Below are 20,895 nucleotides of genomic sequence, written 5' to 3'. Positions count from 1 at the left end.
GCTGATTGTCCATCATGACGTCCTTGTAGAGATCCTTGTGTCCTTCTAAATACTCCCACTCCTCCATGGAGAAATAGACAGTGACATCCTGACACCTTATAGGAACCTGACACACACAATGATACAGTCACCATCCAGACACATCCCTTGTCTGTTACTGGATAATGTCCCAGAATTCCCAGAATCCTCCTCACCTCTCCTGTCAGCAGCTCCATCATCTTCTTGGTGACTTCTAGAATCTTCTCCATGTTGTGTCTCTCAGGTTTTAGGGAGTCACATGGAGGCACTGTGATGGTCATATGATCACCTGACTTCACAAGAGGAAATCTCTGTATTGGAGAACCAATAGGAATATAATGTTAGAATCCCAGAATCCTCCTCACCTCTCCGGTCAGGTCTGTGTTTTATTAATAGAGATAACAGTGATGTCATGTGACCTCCCAGAATCCTCCTCACCTCTCCGGTCAGGTCTGTGTGTTATTAATAGAGATAAGAGTGATGTCATGTGACCTCCCAGAATCCTCCTCACCTCTCCGGTCAGCAGGTAGATGATCTCCAGGGTGAGGTTTAGTATCTTCTCAGTCATGTGACTCCGGTCCTCCTCCATCCTCATTGGTCATGTGATCTATACAGGTTTCCGTCTAGACAGGTAAGGATAATAATTGATAATGAAAATATATATATATAAGTAGAGAAATGTTCTGCCCCTGAAGGGGTTAATCTAGGTTTCCACACTATATATGTGTGTATCATCATCTGCTGGAGATAAAAGACGTCACAGTGACTATGGAGGAAGAGGACGGAACATGACGGGGGGGATTACTGGGTGTAAATAGAAAATAAGATCTTATTACCTCCTCTGCTGCCACTTCCAGCAATGTCTCCTCACTACATCCTCCCGACTCACCTCTCACCCAGAACTTCCTGTCTGTAGATGACATCACTTTCCATAGAGACTTCCTGTCTCTATGGTAGAAGTGAGATCACCACCTTGTGGAGCTCAGAGGAACTGCAGTCCCGAGAAGCGTCTCGTAGTGTGAACACGGCCTTGTGCTGTGTGTTTATGTACTGTATATCCTTATAGATGGGGTCATCTCCACTCCCACCAAGGGGGAGAGAAATATATTACTGCCTTGTCCAGCCTTTCTCAGCCAGGGTTCCTCCAAAGGTTTCTAGGGGTTCCTTGAGCAATGAACAATTTCTGTCTCTCAGTAACAACTGGCAGCCTTCCCACTGATGATGATATCCTTCTCCCTTTGGTCACCAATGTAAGAGACCACTACACTGACAACTAGGACTAACTCCAAGTTCTAGTGAAATGACTCTCTCCTGTTCTGAGCCCCCTATAAGGCTGCTTTCACACTGATGTGCTACGGTTTTCCTGCATCTGCAACTTTTCAGGGTTAGCTGAGCTTTGCCATAGACTTCTATTATATCCTGCAGGTGGGGTGCACTTTCTGAAAGCGCACCAAAACTCCTGGTGCAGCAAACCCACGGGATATAATAGAAGTCTTTGGCTAAGCGCAGCAAAGCTGCAGGTACACGGCAGTGCACCCTTGATGTGGGGAAACCGCAGCACATCAGTGTGAAAGCAGCCCTATACTATTATGCTCAGTGTATTACTTCACAATGACCTGAAGATCTCTCTTTTCCTGCTGCCGGCACCACCACTCTGGAGACCACTAGCCGGGATAAGAGATGGAGTGCCGTTGGTATCACTCCGCATGGGACAGGAACCAGAACTACAGAGGAGGCATCGGCTTATCACTCCACATGGGACAGGAACCAGAACTACCGAGGAGGCATTGGCTTATGCGGCTCTTAATCCCCACTACAGCTTCGACTTTACGTAGTCTCTCTGCAATGAACTTTGTTTGATGCTCTGGAATTGCGGGTTAGCAGGCCCAGATCGACATCTACCAGTCACCTGGTCGCGGTCTGCTGGTAGATCACGGTCTACACATTGCTGACCCGCACTTTATTGTCATATTGTAGAACAGATGTTGGTTGCTCAGTGGTCAGGATGTTATTGAAGATCTTCCTGAAGGTCGGCTGTGTGTAGAAAAGCATATCTGATGGAAGAGTTCCATTTATACCAATGATTGTGCTGAGGTTTGTGTGTGTCTGTTAGACTCTCTATTGTGGCTCAGTCATTGAAGTATATTTAGTGGGTACAAGAACTGTGAAATATGTAACCCTGTGCACTATGAGTAGTTTAAAATTGTAAGCCCCTCCCACTGTTTTACCCCCCCCCCCCCCAATTCACCACCTATTTATTTTTCTTTGGATACACAAAGCTGAACTTCCCCCCCCAGGAAAAAATAACTTTGGCCCTGTATTGTACTGCCTGGAGCACATTGGTGGATCCCTTAGATTTATCTGTAAAGCTGTGAGTGCGGCCAGAAATCTGCTTCATGATTGGACACAATATGGATGCTTCCTCATCTCATTCCTGGTTATGGAAATCTATGATATTACCAGCCCGGTATCAGAGTGTCGGTAAACTCGAGAATTAGATATTTTACAGATGTGGCCAATGGTGGAAATAGCCAAACACCAATTTACGATGCTCAGGGAAACCTTCCCCCAACCTGCCTACAATAGTGGAATCATTTGTCACAGAGACCAGCAGTACCCTTCTGGAACATTCTGGTGAAGGATAAGTGCGCTCTCAGACATCGTCACAGGGTTGGAACCTCTATACAGCCACTGGATGGCTTACCTAGACTCTCCACCGTGTTAACTGGGTTTTGATATCCCACCTGCAGGCCCAGTATTGGCATGGTGGGTTCTGTTAGGTAGATGAGAGAGAAGAAACCAGAGAACATCCGCTCGCTGATCACCCCTAGCTAGAATTAACCCGGAAGTGATGTGTATTGGGTCACTTCCGGGTTTATTTCTTTCATTCCTGACCGCTTTGACCAGAGGAGCTGTGAATGAAGCCCAGTCTGCTCTTCATTATCTTCAGTGGAGGGTAGGAGAGACACGAAGGACCTAATAGTCTCTCATAAAAGAGAACCTGTCACAACAAAATACTAACATATGGGGGGGCTATTAGTTCATTATTTTTGGCAATAAAGTTAAGTGAAAAAAAAAAAAGATGGAAAACATTCAAGTTACCCACAAACACTTCATAACCCCTCAAAATATTTGAGTCCCCATGTACATAAACGCCATGTCATGGGCGCCTACATACGAAATATTGATCATGCTAATGGTCAAATTCAGTATTTTGGTTTTGAATCATTGGTTGGTTCAATATTGTTGGTTTATGTTCTTCGATGTCTACTGTACTCATAAGTGCATGGGTATAATATCTCCAGGAATTGTAGGAAACCATGCCTGATGACGGGAACCACTTCCAAACACTTAAACTCCCCCCAAAATGTTTGAGTCCCCATGTACATAAACGATATGTCACGGACGCCTACATACGAAATGCTGATTGCACTAATGTCCAAATTCAGTACTTCAATTTTGAATCAGTGGTTGGTTTAATATTGTTGGTTTATGTTCTTCGATGTCTACTGTAGTCATAAGTGAATGGGTATAATATCTCCGGGATTTGTAGGAAACCATGCCTGATGACGGACACCAAGGGATCAATGTACAGAAGATTTGTTGGACGAGTGTGACAAGAATGAGCCCAGATGTGATCAATTCTGGCCATATTGTAACTAACAGAGTGATTTCCTATGAATGTCAGCTCCATCTAGTGGCCAATAATGAAGTATTTTTACTGAAATTCCTCAAGCTGTAAAAATATTGCGATACAAAATTATGGACATTAGATAGAGGCAATGATCATAGGAAATCACTGAGTTATGTAGCAATAACTCTCGGTGGAACTGCTGGTTTAAGCGGGCTGTTACCTTCACTCTCGATACCTCTGTTTCACTGGCACCGGGTCTAGGGTTCCGTTGAGTTTACCTCTGGACGATATAAGCACAAGCACTATAGTATATTTTCAATGCTTTAATGAACAAGTAATAAAGGCAGTAGCAGGAAAGAGGCAGAAGGAAAGTTGCAGGGAAGCTCAAATACCTTTCTTCAGTATTCTTTAGATCACTCTTTGGAATTGAACACTTGTAATTGAATGCACTCCCTGTGTGGGATTTAATCTTTGCCCACCTGGATAGGCCTCTCTCACTTGCCTAGCAGCCAGTACGTAGCACGAACTAAAGTCTCTGCCACAGACTTGATTGAAATGAAACCCGTACGATCCTCTGCCACACGATGTAATGGTTTGCGATGAATATCAGACACAGTACTTGAACCTTTAAGCCAACCCGGCAGTACTATGCAGTAAGATTACTTCAGGATCTGTCCTCCAACCGAGTCACCAGGCCCCTCTCCAGACCAGCACTCTGCATGATCCTTCCATGACGGGTCCTCCCCTGGGATCTCCTCGGTTGTCCAGCTTCTTCACTCAGGATAGACAGCTCAGGACCATTCCTCTGCTGCTGTGGTAGGCCCTAGACAGGCTTCTGGGCCCACCCACACGCCGCAGCGACGTGGGCCTCCAGCACAGAGGACCACGAGGTTGTACTCTTAACGCATACCTGTCGGCCAGGAGGGCCAGCAGGTGGCTGAAAACGAACCCTAAAATATGGCGTCTGTCCCATAAATACCCTCTCCCAGAATGCAACTCGGACGACCTCCTCCACCGAGTTATCTCCGGGACAGAGGAGCACTTATACACTTTAACGTGTTGCTTTTCCATCTCCAGCCCATGGTGAAAACGACACCCACCGGCGCAGTGTGGAACTACACGCAACTCAGCCAAGCTGGAACAGAAGCAAATCTAACTTCACCTAACAAGTAACCCACAAGATTTACCTATCAGCGGTAGATTAAAAATCTACCAGCGCTACAGTTATATAAAATATGGACAATATTCGTCACGGCTGTGCAAACCTGTGCCACATTCCATCAACTATTTGTTTTCTTATTCATAATAGACCTCTAAGTCTCCATACCACAAAATGTACTCAGCCAATGAGAGGTAATGACTCCATTTTTATTTTAAAAGCCCTAGAGGAGCGCCTTTTAAGTGGTGAGGGTAACGTGTTTCGTCCTGGAAGACGACTTGAGTAAAAACAGACCTCTTGCAAGAGTTTACACCACAAAATGTACTCAGCCAATGAGAGGTAATGACTCCATTTTTATTTTTCTCCTGCTATCAATGGCCAACATGGTACAGCACTTCATCCATGTCTTTGGTGATCTCTGATCTCCTTATCAACTGTTTCTTCCATGATGAAGATCAGCCATGGAGTATATCTGAGGTGTATATCAGGGTGTGCTTCTTCCACACATGTCCAGCAACATTCTTGTTTAAATACTTTTATTGGTATGTAAGAAGGGTAACATACAGAAAAAAAACAACTTTTTCAAGGCAACCCCAAGGGAAAGGGGGGTAAAACAAGGTGCACAATTTGCACCAAATGGATTGGGACGCAGCCCTCAAAAGTGAGATAAAAGAAGTTACAAGAGCAGAGATAAAGATTTATGACTGTAGCAGAGTATTATACACTATATCACCAAAAGTATTGGGACGCCTGCCTTTACACACACATCATCTTTAATGACATCCCAGTCTTAGTCCGTAGGGTTCAATATTGCGTTGGCTTCGCCCTTTGCAGCTATAACAGCTTCAGCTCTTCTGGGAAGGCCGTCCACAAGGTTTAGGAGTGTGGCTATGGGAATGTTTGACCATTCTTCCAGGAAAAGCATTTGTAAAGTCAGGCACTGATGTTGGACGAGAAGGCCTGGCTCACAGTCTCCGCTCTAATTCATCCCAAAGGTGTTCTATTGGGTTGAGGTCAGGCCAGTTAAGTTCCTCCACCCCAAACTGGCTCATCCATGTCTTTATGGACCTTGCTTTGTACACTGGTGTGCAGTCATGTTGGAACAGGAAGGGGCCATCCCCTAAGCAGAGCATGACATTGGCCAAAATGTCTTGCTATGCTGATACCTTAAGAGTTCCCTTCACTGGAAATAAGGGGGCCAAGCCCAACCCCTGAAAAACAACCCCCACACCATAATCCCCTCTCCACCAAATGATTTGGACCAGTGCACAAAGCAAGGTCCATAAAGACATGGATGAGCGAGTTTGGGGAGGAGGAACTTGACTGGCCCGCACAGAGTCCTGACCTCAACCAGATAGAACACCTTTGGGATGAATTAGACTGGAGACTGCACAACAGGCCCCCCCCACCAAAAAAAACACCAGCCACCACTGGGGGTAGGGTTGCTACCTTTTTGTCAAGTCAAACCCAAACACTTTAGCGGCGCAGGCTCCCCAGTTGTACAGAGTGTAACAATGAGCGGCTGTGGATAGCGCTGTGCTGGGTACACTGAGCAGCGGTTCAGCGATCTTGACCCTGCACTTTCTTGGACATATACCGGGACAAAGCGGTGGTGGGACAGTTGTCAAGTATGCTTGGGCAGCCACAGTCTGGTATGAATAATGTGTCCGGGTTTCAGGGGAACAGAAACCCAGACACATAATTCAAAATCCGGGTAAATCCCGGACATGTGGCAACCCTGGGGGTGGCAAGAAACGGAGGAGGAAGGGTTGAACCAGAAAAGGGGAGAAGGGGAAAGAGAGATAAGACCAGAGAAATAAAGTGGGGAGAGTAGGATGAAGAGGACAAGAACAGATCCCGGGGGAGGAGGATGGGGGGTCAAAAATCACCGGCATAGGGACTCTGATGGCTCACAGGGGGATAGTCAGGGCTGCCGTTAGAAATCACAAGGCCCCGTACAGCCTACCTGACAGGCCCTCTCCCGAATTACAAAAATTAAAGTTTTTAAAATTAAAACTTTCGAATTCTATTTATTTTTACAATTTTAAAAATGATTATTTATTTATTTTTCTTGTTCAAACGTTTTATTAAGCATAGTTCAACATACATTGCTTAACATATGACAAAAAAAAGAGTCACAGGAAAATTTCGAGAACCCCCCCCTCTGTGTGCCCGGCCCCCCTACAGGAGGACCGGTAGTACCTCCCTATCAGCAGCCCTGGGGATAGTAACCTTTTAATCGAAATCAGCTGGAAGGTAGTGATCCACCCAAGGTTTCCAAAGGCGCTCGTATTTTTTGACCCCGTCTAATAAAAACTGCTTCAAATTTGGCATGTATCATGGCTCTGGGGGTTCTATTTTTAGTTTCTGTGAAATTAAGAGAAGGAGTTCTCCGGGCCTTAGCGATGGTTTGTTCCTATTTTATTATTAGGACTCTAGCGGGTCATGTGATCAGCGCATGCCCTTTGCTCATGTTTTTTTTCATGCTTGCGGTGTGGGGATTTCGGAGTGCTTGCGCTTGGCCATAGCGCCTTTGATGACGTCAGATTACGACGAAACGCGTAAGCGCGTCATGCCACGGCCATCTTTAACATTGTTTGACGTGCTTGTTTTTTTACTCATCCTTGTGAAAACAATACTCTTTGAACAAATTAGCGCTATCAGCATTTAGTCATACTACACCATTGTTGTATTATTTGCATCCTTCGAGGTAAAAGCCACTGCTAATGAATATGTCGGTGTGAGTGGGAGCTTTCTGCCCCAGGATTGCGGGAGATATCCCTCTATAGGAGTCTCAGTGACGGACAACGCAGCCGGTGCCATATACAATTTGCTGATCCATCCAGGCTTGTTTCTACACATGTGGTTATTGACTGCTCTAATACTTGAGGGTCAACTTGTTCTGGTAAGCAGGCTTCCCCCCCTCCTGGTGACAAGCGTCTTCACATTTGTTCTCACAGCAGTTGGTGTAGGGACTCTTTTATCGTCTTTGTTTGTGGACTTTTTATGAAGTGTTTTGAGGACTTTCTGGAAGACTTAGTTGGTGCTGCACCCCTTGTGTTTCATATTGATGGTTTGCTTCGCAGCGATAGTGACCTGCAGGAGAACCTTCTAAAGGTTTTTTGTTGAGTAGGGCTGTGGCTGGGTCCAGATCCAGAGGACCATTAAACAGGGTAGATAGAATACAGAAAATTTCAGCGTAAAATGCTTGAGCTGGTGGGAAGGTCCACCAGATATGGTGATGTGTGCCTGTATCTGAAAGCAGGTGGGGGTGTCATTTGGAAGAGATTTGGCGATCCGGGCAGGACATTCATATAGAAGACATTTCCCTCACTCAAGGCACTAATACACCTCGAGGGTTGTGTGGAGCCCCGATGTACAGAAAGAAAAATTCCCTCACTCAGGACAGGAAAGTGGCTTCTCCTCCCGTGTGCAATCTCTGATGTTTGTAAAGATGGGGCTTGCTAGAAAAACATTTTGCGCACACAGGACAGGAATATGGCTTCTCCCCAGTGTGAGACCTCTGATGTGTGACAAGTTGAGATTTTCGTACAAAACATTTCCCGCACTCAGGACAGGAATGCGGCTTCTCCCCTGTGTGAGATCTCTGATGTCTGTAGAGATGAGACTTCCTTGAAAACCATTTCCCGCACTCTGGACACAAATACGGCTTCTCACCCGTGTGAGAGCCCTGATGTGTGGCAAGTTGTGATTTTCGTACAAAACATTTGCCACACTCGGGACAGGAATATGGCTTCTCCCCCGTGTGAGATCTCTGATGTGTGTTAAGATGGGCTATCTGTGAAAAACATTTCCCACATTCAGAACAGGAATACGGCTTCTCCCCTGTATGCAATCTCTGATGTCTAAATAGACTGGACTTCAATGAAAAACATTTCCCGCACTCGGAACAGGAAAATGGCTTCTCCTCTGTGTGAGACCTCTGATGTGTGACAAGTTCTGATTTTGTTGCAAAACGTTTCCCGCATTCAGAACAGGAATACGGCTTCTCCCCTGTATGCAATCTCTGATGTCTAAATAGACTGGACTTTAATGAAAATAATTTCCCGCACTCGGCACAGGAAAATGCTTTATCTTCTGTGTGAGACCTCTGATGAGTGAAAAGTTCAGATTTTTCTGCAAAACATTTACCGCATTCAGAACAGGTGAACGGCTTCTCTCCTGTGTGAGACATTTGATGAGTCACAAGTTGTGATTTTTCAAAAAAACATTTCCCGCACTCAGGACAGGAATACGGCTTCTTTCCTGTGTGAGATCTCTGATGTCTGTTAAGACCAAACTTCCCTGAAAAACATTTTCCGCACTCAGAACAAGAATACGACTTTTCTTCTGTGTGAGATCTCTGATGTAGGGAAAGATGGGCTTTTTTTAAAAAACATTTCCCGCACTCCGGACAGGAATGCCGCTTCTCAAGTGTGTGAGATCTTTTATGCCCATCAAGATTGAATTTAAAATGGAAACACTTCCCGCACTCAGTACAGGAAAACCTCTTTTCTGTTGGAAGGACAGCACCATCCCGCACAGTCTGAGGTTCCTCAGGATAAGAGGAATAAGATGGTCCGGCACCGTCCCGCACAGTCTGAGGTTCCTCAGGATAAGAGGAATACGATGGTCCGGCACCGTCCCTCACAGTCTGAGGTTCCTCAGGATAAGAGGAATACGATGGTCCGGCACCGTCCCTCACAGTCTGAGGTTCCTCAGGATAAGAGGAATACGATGGTCCGGCACCGTCCCGCACAGTCTGAGGTTCCTCAGGATAAGAGGAATACGATGGTCCGGCACCGTCCCTCACAGTCTGAGGTTCCTCAGGATAAGAGGAATACGATGGTCCGGCACCGTCCCGCACAGTCTGAGGTTCCTCAGGATAAGAGGAATACGATGGTCCGGCACCGTCCCTCACAGTCTGAGGTTCCTCAGGATAAGAGGAATACGATGGTCCGGCACCGTCCCTCACAGTCTGAGGTTCCTCAGGATAAGAGGAATACGATGGTCCGGCACCGTCCCTCACAGTCTGAGGTTCCTCAGGATAAGAGGAATACGATGGTCCATCTACACTGTGTGGTGCTGGATGGACATTTGAGGTAGTCGGGTTTTCTCCTGGACTATACTGTGTGATGTCCTCATCTTCTACTTTACAGTCTGGAGACAAAGTGAGACAATCCTCTGAGGTTTTCCTCATCTCCCGTCCATCTACTAAAATAGAAATACAAAGATTATTACTAGACATGAGCAGATTGGTTCCCCTAAACCAGGACTCCGCCCACATCAGGCAGGTTTGTCTCTGAGGATCTTACAATTCCCCCCTCAAGGTAACTAGTAAATGGGTCCTCTGATCTCCTACCAGTTCATTTCTTTATTCATGGACCTTAGTCAGAGAGTGAGGAAACAACGAGAACTGTCTTTTATAGGAGTGACAGTGATGAGGGGATTATAGGACGGGTGTAAGTCATCTCACCTCTGTCACTCATTGTCACCTTCCCAACACAAGAAGTCCTGCATTTCCTTACTTAGTCCATGATTTAGTCATGAATAACAGCGGGGCTGAGCCCCACCAGAGGTCAGAGAGTGAGGATGGGGGGAGAACAACCAAGATGAAGACTGGACTGATCCTGAAGACCATATATACTTTTTAGGAAGTCTAACCAGGATGCAACACATCAGATGTAAGTGGTTTGAGGACTGTTCACTGGTGTGCGTGTCTTTTTTTCAAGTATTTGTGCGCATTGTGTTAATATAATTTATTTTATGTTTGAGCATAAGGGAGCACATATATTATATCATTGTATTTTGTCTCACCAATGTATTATTGCTACACTTTAATGAGCGAGACACTTTTCCAGTATTTGCTTTAGGGTTTGTTCACAAGGAGCGCTGCACTATTATTTATTTAGAATGTACAAAATAAAAGTATAGAGTGCAGGGGTCAGGAGTATGTAACATGCAATATATAATTACTGTATACATTGTAACGGTCGGGACTCATAATATTGGTATTCAGTAATCAGTGGAAGATTAAATATTTACTGGAGACAAGTTGCAGAGGTCCCACACCGCTGCCTCCCATCTCCTGAGACTGCACTCAGTGACTTGGGTCTGAGACTATACAGACATATCCCTCCACCCGGCACAGCCAGCAAATAACAGAGCAAGTAACCCCGGGAGAATTGTTCTGTCAGATCTTGCTAGACCCGGACATGGGGCAGAAGACTCAAGGTACATACCCCAGGTGTCTAGGTCAAGCAACACCTATGGAGAAAATCTAAATTTTACTGCCAGCTGAACCCCAGAATCTCCATAAATCCAGTCTAGATACATAAATTGTGTCTGCAGCACAGAGAAGGAAGATTATCCGAGAGAAATACAGGAATACAGGACGGGGAACACAGCTCAGGAAAGTGACCAGGGGATTACAGGCTGATATCACCCAGTCCCCGCCCTACTCTGGACCAATCAGTGAGCAGTATGGGTGGAGGAATGTATTTAGTGTTAATGACCCACCTGTACTGATCTCTGTAGGAGTGTCCTCCTCTATAAATGTCCCCGTTATTCCATCCTCCTCCATAGACTGCTGATCATCCCTCACATACCTCTCTTCTTCTTCTGATTTAACCTCAACTTTTATATCTATCAGATCTTCACCCTAAACCAAGAGAATGAGAGAAAATATCATCTGTAAAATGTAAGCTTTAATATTGTAAGATCACGTAATAAAAAAAATCCAAATATTGTCTCCATGTTCTAGATACTCCGTCCCACCAACCTTGTAATAGTGAGGGATGGTGTGATCTTCCTGTGTGGAATCCCAGGAATACAGAGGATGGGGACATCTCTCTGGTGGGTTCCTGGTATTAGGTGGCTCCATCATATCCTTGTGTCCTTCTGAAAACTCCTCCATCACTCCATTCTCCTTATCCTCCTCTTTATACTCTTCTTTTACAATAATATTACCCTTGGGGTTTTCATTCTGAAGGATATAATAAAACATTTATTGTAACAAACACACTTGCATATGAATCATAACTACCAATAATTGTTCCTCATCTACCTGATGATGGTGAGGGATGGTGTGACCTTCCTGTGTGGAATCCCGGGAATACAGAGGATGGGGACATCTCTCTGGTGGGTTTCTGTAGCTGGATGTCTCCACCATGGTGTCCTGGTACAGATCTTTGTGTTCTTTGGGAAACTGCAAACTCTCCATCACATCATCCTCCTCTTTTATCTCTTCTTTAACCTCAACTTTGGATTCTCTCAGGTTTCCACTCTGAATATATAATAAAAATGACATCAATTGTAACAATGCAGATAATGTACAGATCCTAATGATACTATCAGTGATTGTTCCTCATCTACCTGATGATGGTGAGGGATGGTGTGACCTTCCTGTGTGGAATCCCGGGAATACAGAGGACGGGGACATCTCTCTGGTGGGTTCCCATTACTGGATCCATCTGTAGGAAACACACACAATGTCAGGAACCATAAACCAGGTGAAGACAGAAAGTGGTAAAAAAAAAAAAAATCACACCTTTAATGACATAGCAAAAATAACAGTCCAGGAACGTAGTCAAAAACAGAAGCCAGGGTTTGGATGGCAGGGCGGGTAATTAGGTGAGCGGAGGTCAGGAAACCAGAAGTCAGTTTGTATTCAGGAGGATTCATCAGGAACAGGTATCGGAAGAGACGACTGCCAGGGCAAGTCATACACAGGAACACACTGGAGATCATAGACCACACAAGGGCAAGGAGGAAATGAGCTAAGCTGCTTAAATAGCAAAAGGGTCTGGCTGTAGGCTGGACTAATGAGGCAGGTAATAGTAACCAGGTGGGTCACTGTGGAAACAATAAGCGGTTGGTAGTTAACCAACAGCTGAGCAGCTTCTGAGCACTGAAAGAAAAAAAGAGCAGCTCCTTAAGTAGCAGGAGCCCAGCCCTGACAGTACCCCCTCCTCCACCCTCGGGCTCCAGGCTTGAGGGGAAAACATAAATGGAAAGCACGGAGGAGGGGCAGGAGCATATATGTCTGAGGATGAGACTCAAGAGCGTTCGTCCAGACCGTAACCCCTCCAGTGAACTAGATATTGTATGCGTCCACGAAACCTACGGGAGTCAATGATAGATTGTATCTCATATTCCTCATGGCTGTCAACCTCAAGTGAATGAGGCCGTTTGTACCAAGGTGGTATAGCAGCAACACATAAGGAAACATGGAATATGTTGTAAATAGGCATGTTGGAAAGAAGATCTAATGCGTTAGGCCACTGGGTTAACCTTACGGAGTAAGCAGAAAGGCCCAATATACCAATGCGCCAGTTGGAGGTTATGGTAAGACAGCCAGACCCTCCTGACCTGCCAGGCTTCATGGTCGGCAAAGGGTCTCATATGGATATTAGGGGGGCCCCACGCTGTTTTTTTTTTTTTCTTTTACATTTTGCCGTGGTATAGATTGGGAGACACCCCACACCGGATCTTGTTTTTTTTACATTTTTGTATTAACAGCAATTTAAATGTCATTTTTTTTCTTTATAAATGTAATTATTGCTGCAGCAGGTTCTATACATGGTACAGATGCGCCACTTTACAGGCAGACTAAGGGGACCCCCCCAGGCACTATTATATTGAAAGGAATTTTTTATTTTTATTGTTTCACTTTAAAGGGGTTGTACAACCCTTGAGGTTTTTCACCGTAGTGCAGCAGCCCCCCAAAGTCCCCCTTTTACTTACCTGAACCTGATCATTCCAGCAACGTTGATGAGCACAGCAGCTCCAGCCGCTGTCTCGTGTCCTCATTGGACAGATTGATATCTAACATTGCAATACCCAGGCCCCCATACAATTTTTATGGCCAATAACTTGCATATAAGCCTTCAAAATGGGGATTTTTCAAATTCGGGTCCAGTAGACTTCAGTGGGGTTTGGATCCGAACTTTTGGGATGTTCAAGAGTTCTGAAGCGAACTGAAAAGGGGGGGGGGGGTGTTCAGGCCATCTTTAGTCAGGAGTATGTAATGTACATTATAGAGTATATAGTGTAATGGTCAGGACTCATAATATTGGTGTTCAATAATCAGTGGTGGCTTAAATGTTTATTTGTGTAAGGAACCATAGACTGGGTGAATGTGTGGTATCGAGGAGGTATAGTGGTTTACTAAGGAAACATGGAAGACGTTGGAAATACGCATGTTGGATGGAAGATCTAATGTGTAGGCCACTGGGTTAATCTTATGGAGTATGCGGAAAGATCCAATATACAGAGGGGCCAGTTTTAGTGAGGGAACACAGAATCTGAACTTACGGGAAGACAGTCAGACCCTCTCCCCAAGTTGGTAGGAGGGCACAGGTAGGTGTCGGCGGTCAACATGGAGTTTGTACCTCTCACTGGAGTGTTGCAAGGATTCTTGGACCTGCACACAAGTGAAATTGAGTTCTCGAAGATGTTCCGCTAACACAGGAATGCCTTGCAGAATAAATTAATCAGGCAACATGGATAGCTGGAACCCATAGTTTGCCATAAACTAGGATAATCAGGAGGCGGCATCGATGGCGCTATTGTGAGCAAACTCCGCCCAAGGTAACAGGTCTGACCAGTTGTTACGATGGTCTGAAATATAGCAACGTAGAAAGTGCTCCAAGGCTTGGTTGGCCCAATCTGGGGTCCCATTGGACTGCAGATGATATGCTGAGAAGGAAAGCAGAACTGCCAACTGTGCACAAAAGGCTCACCAAAACCTGGACACAAACTGGCTACCCCTGTCCGAGATGATAACTTTGGGTAAGTTCTTTGGATGTCGGCAACTTCTTTAGTGGAATACAATGTGACATCTTTGAAAAGCAGTCAACCACTATAAGAATAACTTTGTTGCCCTGGGAGTTGGGTAAATCCACAAAAAAATCAATAGACAGGTGGGTCCATGACCTCTCTCCACTGGGTATGGGTTGTAGGAGGCCCACTGGAAGGTGAAATCAATAGACAAGTGGGTCCATGACCTCTCTCCACTGGGTATGGGTTGTAGGAGGCCCACTGGAAGGTGAAATCAATAGACAGGTGGGTCCATGACCTCTCTCCACTGGGTATGGGTTGTAGGAGGCCCACTGGAAGGTGAAATCAATAGACAAGTGGGTCCATGACCTCTCTCCACTGGGTATGGGTTGTAGGAGGCCCACTGGAAGGGTGTTTTATTCTGAGCACACACGGGACAAGTGGCTACGAAGGCAGTTACATCAGCACGGAGACTAGGCCACCAGAATTGTTGAGACATGGACCATATGAGTGGAGTCTTCTCTGGGTGCCCAGCTGTAGCGGTCATGTGGTTTTCCAGGAGAAGAATGGATCTCAGAGGCCAGAATTCTCTCACCCAAAGGTGAAGTGGGACTATGCAATAATACATCTGCCCTTAAATTCTTCGTACCGAGTAAGAATGAGACTATGTAATTGAAGCTTGACAGAAAAAGATAAACGTTTAGCCTCAGACAACAGTGCAGGATTCTTATGGTTAGTCAAAATGAGGACCGTCACAGTAGTACTCACGAGGACATGCCTCCATTCTTTAAGATCTAAAATGATGGCTAATAAGTCTCTGTCCCCAATTTCGTAATTGCGTTCTGCTGGAGACAATTTCTTAGAAAAGTGGCCACAAGGATGCAGAAAACTCTCAGAGGAAAGACGTAGAGACAGGAGAGCATCTCCTCCAGTCTCAAACGCATCAACATCAAGAATGAAGAGTAGCACAGGATCGGGATGTGCCAGCACTGGAGCTGCAGCAAAAGTGGACTCGAGGGATTCAAAGGCTTTAAAGGAATCTGGGAACCAAAACCTTTGGGTTGCCCTCTTTTCTGGTCATATGAGTCAGGGGTTTGACCAGAGAAATTAGAAGAAGAAATTACAAATACATTTCCGATAATAATTGGCAAAGCCAAAAAAATGTTGTAGAGGACGTAGACCTATGGGCTGAAGCCACTGTAAGACTGCAGATAGCTTCTCTGGGTCCATCGAAAACCAATGGGATTGGATAAGCATTCTTAATAGTAATGAGATTGAAACCCCTATACAAGATACAAGGTCTTAGTTCACCGCTCTTCTTTTTCACAAAGAAACAGCCAGCACCGACGGGAGAAGTGGACTTGCGGATAAACCCCTGGGACAGTGAATCCGCAACATACTCCTCCATAACCTTATCTTCTGAGACAGACAGAGCAAAAAACCCGGTCACAAGGAGGAACGGCACCAGGTTGAAGGTCAATTGTGCAGTCATAAGGCCGATATGGCACCAAAATACCGATCCGACCTTTGTCAAAGACATCACAGAATTTACGGTACTCTTCTGGCAATAAACTTGACCACAACAGAACCTCGGCACTATGTCAATCAAAAGAAGGACTGTGCCTCTGTAACCAATGACAACTGGGTAATGAGGTGAGGAAATTATTTGGAATTGGATTATCTCATGGTGAAGAGCCCCTACAGCCATGGTCAACGGAGTGGATTCATCAGTCACATGGGCAGGCTGTAGAGGTCTCCCATCAACAGCCTCAATGGCAAGTGGGGAGGCACAAGGCTGCAGCGGTATCAAGTGTTTCAACACAAAGGCACTATTTATGAACAAGCCTGCAAAGACACCACCTAAGGTCTGTCCCCTACAGGACCTCAGGTGCGGGCGTTTCCCGGACGGGTTGGACAAGACCTGCTTGGCCACAGTAAAGGCACAATCTCTCCCTTCTCCTAAAGGACCTCTCTTTGGCAGAGAGACATGCGAAACCCAGTTACATGAGCTCGATTTCTCTGGAGGACTTGGGCTCAGGAGGCATGGGAGGTGAGGGAGGAATGGGTGGGAATGCAAACTTGGAGCAAAACTTACAGGAGGCTTTTGCAAGCGCTCCTTAAAGGAAGGACTCTCTCTGATTCTGGTATCAATGAGAATGGCAAACAAGTATATCTCAAGCTGCAATCTCATTTTTAATGTTATCAGAGAGGCCATGGAAAAAGCAGCCACAAAAGCCTTATTGTTCCAACCAACCTCTGCTGCCAGAGTACGGGATTCAATAGTGTAATTGGCAACAGTTCTCGTACTCTGTTTAATGAACACAAGGATTTTGGTAGCAGAGGTGGAACAAATGGGAATATCAAATACCCTTTTAAAGGAGGCCACAAAGGGTCAGGAGACCAGAAGTCAGCGTAGTCAGAAGCAAAAATCTGGAACAGATATTGGAAAATAAGTCAGCCAGGCCAAGTCATAGACAAGAACATACTGGAGATCATAGACCACACAAGGGCAAGGAGGAAATGAGCTAAGCTGCTTAAATAGCAAAATGGGACTGGCTGTAGGCTGGACTAATGAGGCAGGTAATGGTAAACAGGTTAGACACTGTGGTAACAATGAGTGGCTGGTAATTACCTGACAGCTCTGCACCTTCTGAGCACTGAAAGTAAAAAGCTGCTCGTTAAGTAGCAGGAGCCCAGCCCTGACACACACTGACTGAATACATTGTTTCTATGTGTTTATCAGATGATGGGGGATCTAGGTGGACCCTCCGTACTGCTCTCTCCTTTACAATAAAGTCTCCTCTTACCCGGTGATGTGAGGGACGGCTGATTGTCCATCATGACGTCCTTGTAGAGATCCTTGTGTCCTTCTAAATACTCCCACTCCTCCATGGAGAAATAGACAGTGACATCCTGACACCTTATAGGAACCTGACACACACAATGATACAGTCACCATCCAGACACATCCCTTGTCTGTTACTGGATAATGTCCCAGAATTCCCAGAATCCTCCTCACCTCTCCTGTCAGCAGCTCCATCATCTTCTTGGTGACTTCTAGAATCTTCTCCATGTTGTGTCTCTCAGGTTTTAGGGAGTCACATGGAGGCACTGTGATGGTCATATGATCACCTGACTTCACAAGAGGAAATCTCTGTATTGGGGAACCAATAGGAATATCATGTTAGAATCCCAGAATCCTCCTCACCTCTCCGGTCAGGTCTGTGTTTTATGAATAGAGATAAGAGTGATGTCATGTGACCTCCCAGAATCCTCCTCACCTCTCCGGTCAGGTCTGTGTTTTATTAATAGAGATAAGAGTGATGTCATGTGACCTCCCAGAATCCTCCTCACCTCTCCGGTCAGGTCTGTGTTTTATTAATAGAGATAAGAGTGATGTCATGTGACCTCCCAGAATCCTCCTCACCTCTCCGGTCAGCAGGTAGATGATCTCCAGGGTGAGGTTTAGTATCTTCTCAGTCATGTGACTCCGGTCCTCCTCCATCCTCATTGGTGTGGTCATGAGATCTATGCGGGTTTCTGTCTAGACAGGTAAGGATGAAAATTGATAATGAAAATATTTATATAAGTGGGGGAATGTTCTGCCCCTGAAGGGGTTAATCTAAGTTCTCACACAAAAAATGTGTATATCATCATCTGCTGGAGATAAAAGACATCACAGTGACTATGGAGGAAGAGGACGGACATGACGGGGGGTTACTGGGTGTAAATAGAAAATAAGATCTTATTACCTCCTCTGCAGCCATTTCCAGCAACGTCTTCTCTCTACTTCCTCCCGACTCACCTCTCACCCAGAACTTCCTGTGTAGACCTGACGTCACTTCCTGTCTTCCATAGAGACTTCCTGTCTGGGTAGAAGTGAGAAGATCATCACCTTGTAGAGATCAGAGGAACTGCAGCCCCGAGAAACGTCTCGTAGTGTGAACACGGCCTTGTGCTGTATGTGTATGTAGGGTTGTTGAAAAGAGGCCTTTATCCTCATCAACATTGGGACAAGGTGCTTTGCGAGGAGGGTCCACTCTGGAGGGGCACCTCCTATGTTGAGGTCATGTGGCCTAGTATGGTTTAGGACACACTGACCTTCCTCTTTCTTGGCCAGCCAAGCTGCATATTTGGATTAAGGGGCTGGTATGGATTTCCTGGGGGACCTCAAACTTTTTTTTTGTTGTTTCTTTGTGGGTACCCTATTAAAATGTATTCCCGACTCAAAGGAGCTCCTCGGGGCACTGGCCATCCCACCACCAATGCTATTTATTTTTTATACCTTTTTATCTCAATAGGGTTCGGCATCCGATCTTCTCTGTAGTTCACCAAACTCTGTTTGAACTGAACTCAGAGCAGTTCGGCTCATCGCTAGTAGAGAGCTGATATACGCCTGACCCCCACACTCTGTATGCTGGGCTGTATATACAGTGGGGACAGAAAGTATTCAGACCCCCTTAAATTTTTCACTCTTTGTTATATTGCAGCCATTTGCTAAAATCATTTAAGTTCATTTTTTTCCTCATTAATATACACACAGCCCCCCATATTGTACACACAGCACCCCATATTGTACACACAGCACCCCATATTGACAGAAAAACACAGAATTTTTGACATTTTTGCAGATTTATTAACAAAGAAAAACTGAAATATCACATGGTCCTAAGTATTCAGACCCTTTGCTGTGACACTCATATATATAACTCAGGTGCTGTCCATTTCTTCTGATCATCCTCGAGATGGTTCTACACGTTCATTTGAGTCCAGCTGTGTTTGATTATACTGATTGGACTTGATTAGGAAAGCCACACACCTGTCTATAGAAGACCTTACAGCTCACAGTGCATGTCAGAGCAAATGAGAATCATGAGGTCAAAGGAACTGCCTGAAGAGCTCAGAGACAGAATTGTGGCAAGGCACAGATCTGGCCAAGGTTACAAAAAAATTTCTGCTGCACTTAAGGTTCCTAAGAGCACAGTGGCCTCCATAATCCTTAAATGGAAGACGTTTGGGACGACCAGAACCCTTCCTAGAGCTGGCCGTCCGGCCAAACTGAGCTATCGGGGGAGAAGAGCCTTGGTGAGAGAGGTAAAGAAGAACCCAAAGATTTGTGTGGCTGAGCTCCAGAGATGCAGTCGGGAAATGGGAGAAAATTGTAGAAAGTCAACCATCACTGCAGCCCTCCACCAGTCGGGGCTTTATGGCAGAGTGGCCCGACGGAAGCCTCTCCTCAGTGCAAGACACATGAAAGCCCGCATGGAGTTTGCTAAAAAAACACCCGAAGGACTCCAAGATGGTGAGAAATAAGATTCTCTGGTCTGATGAGACCAAGATAGAACTTTTCGGCCTTAATTCTAAGCGGTATGTGTGGAGAAAACCAGGCACTGCTCATCACCTGTCCAATACAGTCCCAACAGTGAAGCATGGTGGTGGCAGCATCATGTTGTGGGGGTGTTTTTCAGCTGTAGGGACAGGACGACTGGTTGCAATCGAGGGAAAGATGAATGCGGCCAAGTACAGGGATATCCTGGACGAAAACCTTCTCCAGAGTGCTCAGGACCTCAGACTGGGCCGAAGGTTTACCTTCCAACAAGACAATGACCCTAAGCACACAGCTAAAATAACGAAGGAGTGGCTTCACAACAACTCCGTGACTGTTCTTGAATGGCCCAGCCAGAGCCCTGACTTAAACCCAATTGAGCATCTCTGAAGAGACCTAAAAATGGCCGTCCACCAACGTTTACCATCCCCCCTGACAGAACTGGAGAGGATCTGCAAGGAGGAATGGCAGAGGATCCCCAAATCCAGGTGTGAAAAACTTGTTGCATCTTTCCCAAAAAGACTCATCAAAAGGAGCTTCTACTAAATACTGAGCAAAGGGTCTGAATACTTAGGATCATGTGATATTTCAGTTTTTCTTTGTTAATAAATCTGCAAAAATGTCAACAATTCTGTTTTTCTGTCAATATGGAGTGCTGTGTGTACAATATGGGGTGTTGTGTGTACAATATGGGGTGCTGTGTGTACAATATGGGGGGCTGTGTGTACAATATGGGGTGCTGTGTGTACAATATGGGGTGCTGTGTGCACAATATGGGGGGCTGTGTGTACAATATGGGGTGCTGTGTGCACAATATGGGGTGCTGTGTGTACAATATGGGGTGCTGTGTGTACAATATGGGGTGCTGTGTGTACAATATGGGGTGCTGTGTGTACAATATGGAGTGCTGTGTGTACAATATGGGGTGCTGTGTGTACAATATGGGGTGCTGTGTGCACAATATGGGGTGCTGTGTGC

At 45.5% G+C, this 20,895-nt stretch overlaps 2 protein-coding genes across 2 annotated transcripts in view; both read right to left on the bottom strand.

The window, feature by feature from the left end:
• Nucleotides 1–20,895, bottom strand: part of LOC141106830 (uncharacterized) — a 125,065-nt gene that overhangs the window by 45,441 nt on the left and 58,729 nt on the right. The gene's annotated exons all lie outside the window — the stretch shown is intronic.
• LOC141105475 (uncharacterized) overlaps nt 1–20,895 on the bottom strand; it is a 36,113-nt gene that overhangs the window by 3,623 nt on the left and 11,595 nt on the right. Inside the window, 1 exon segment of the mRNA XM_073595326.1 lies at nt 8,215–10,086. Coding sequence (XP_073451427.1) covers nt 8,215–10,086 — 1,872 coding nt within the window.

This window comes from Aquarana catesbeiana, linkage group LG08, assembly GCF_042186555.1.
Source record: "Aquarana catesbeiana isolate 2022-GZ linkage group LG08, ASM4218655v1, whole genome shotgun sequence".
Lineage (NCBI taxonomy): Eukaryota > Metazoa > Chordata > Amphibia > Anura > Ranidae > Aquarana > Aquarana catesbeiana.
This window is presented reverse-complemented; position numbering and strand designations above follow the sequence as displayed.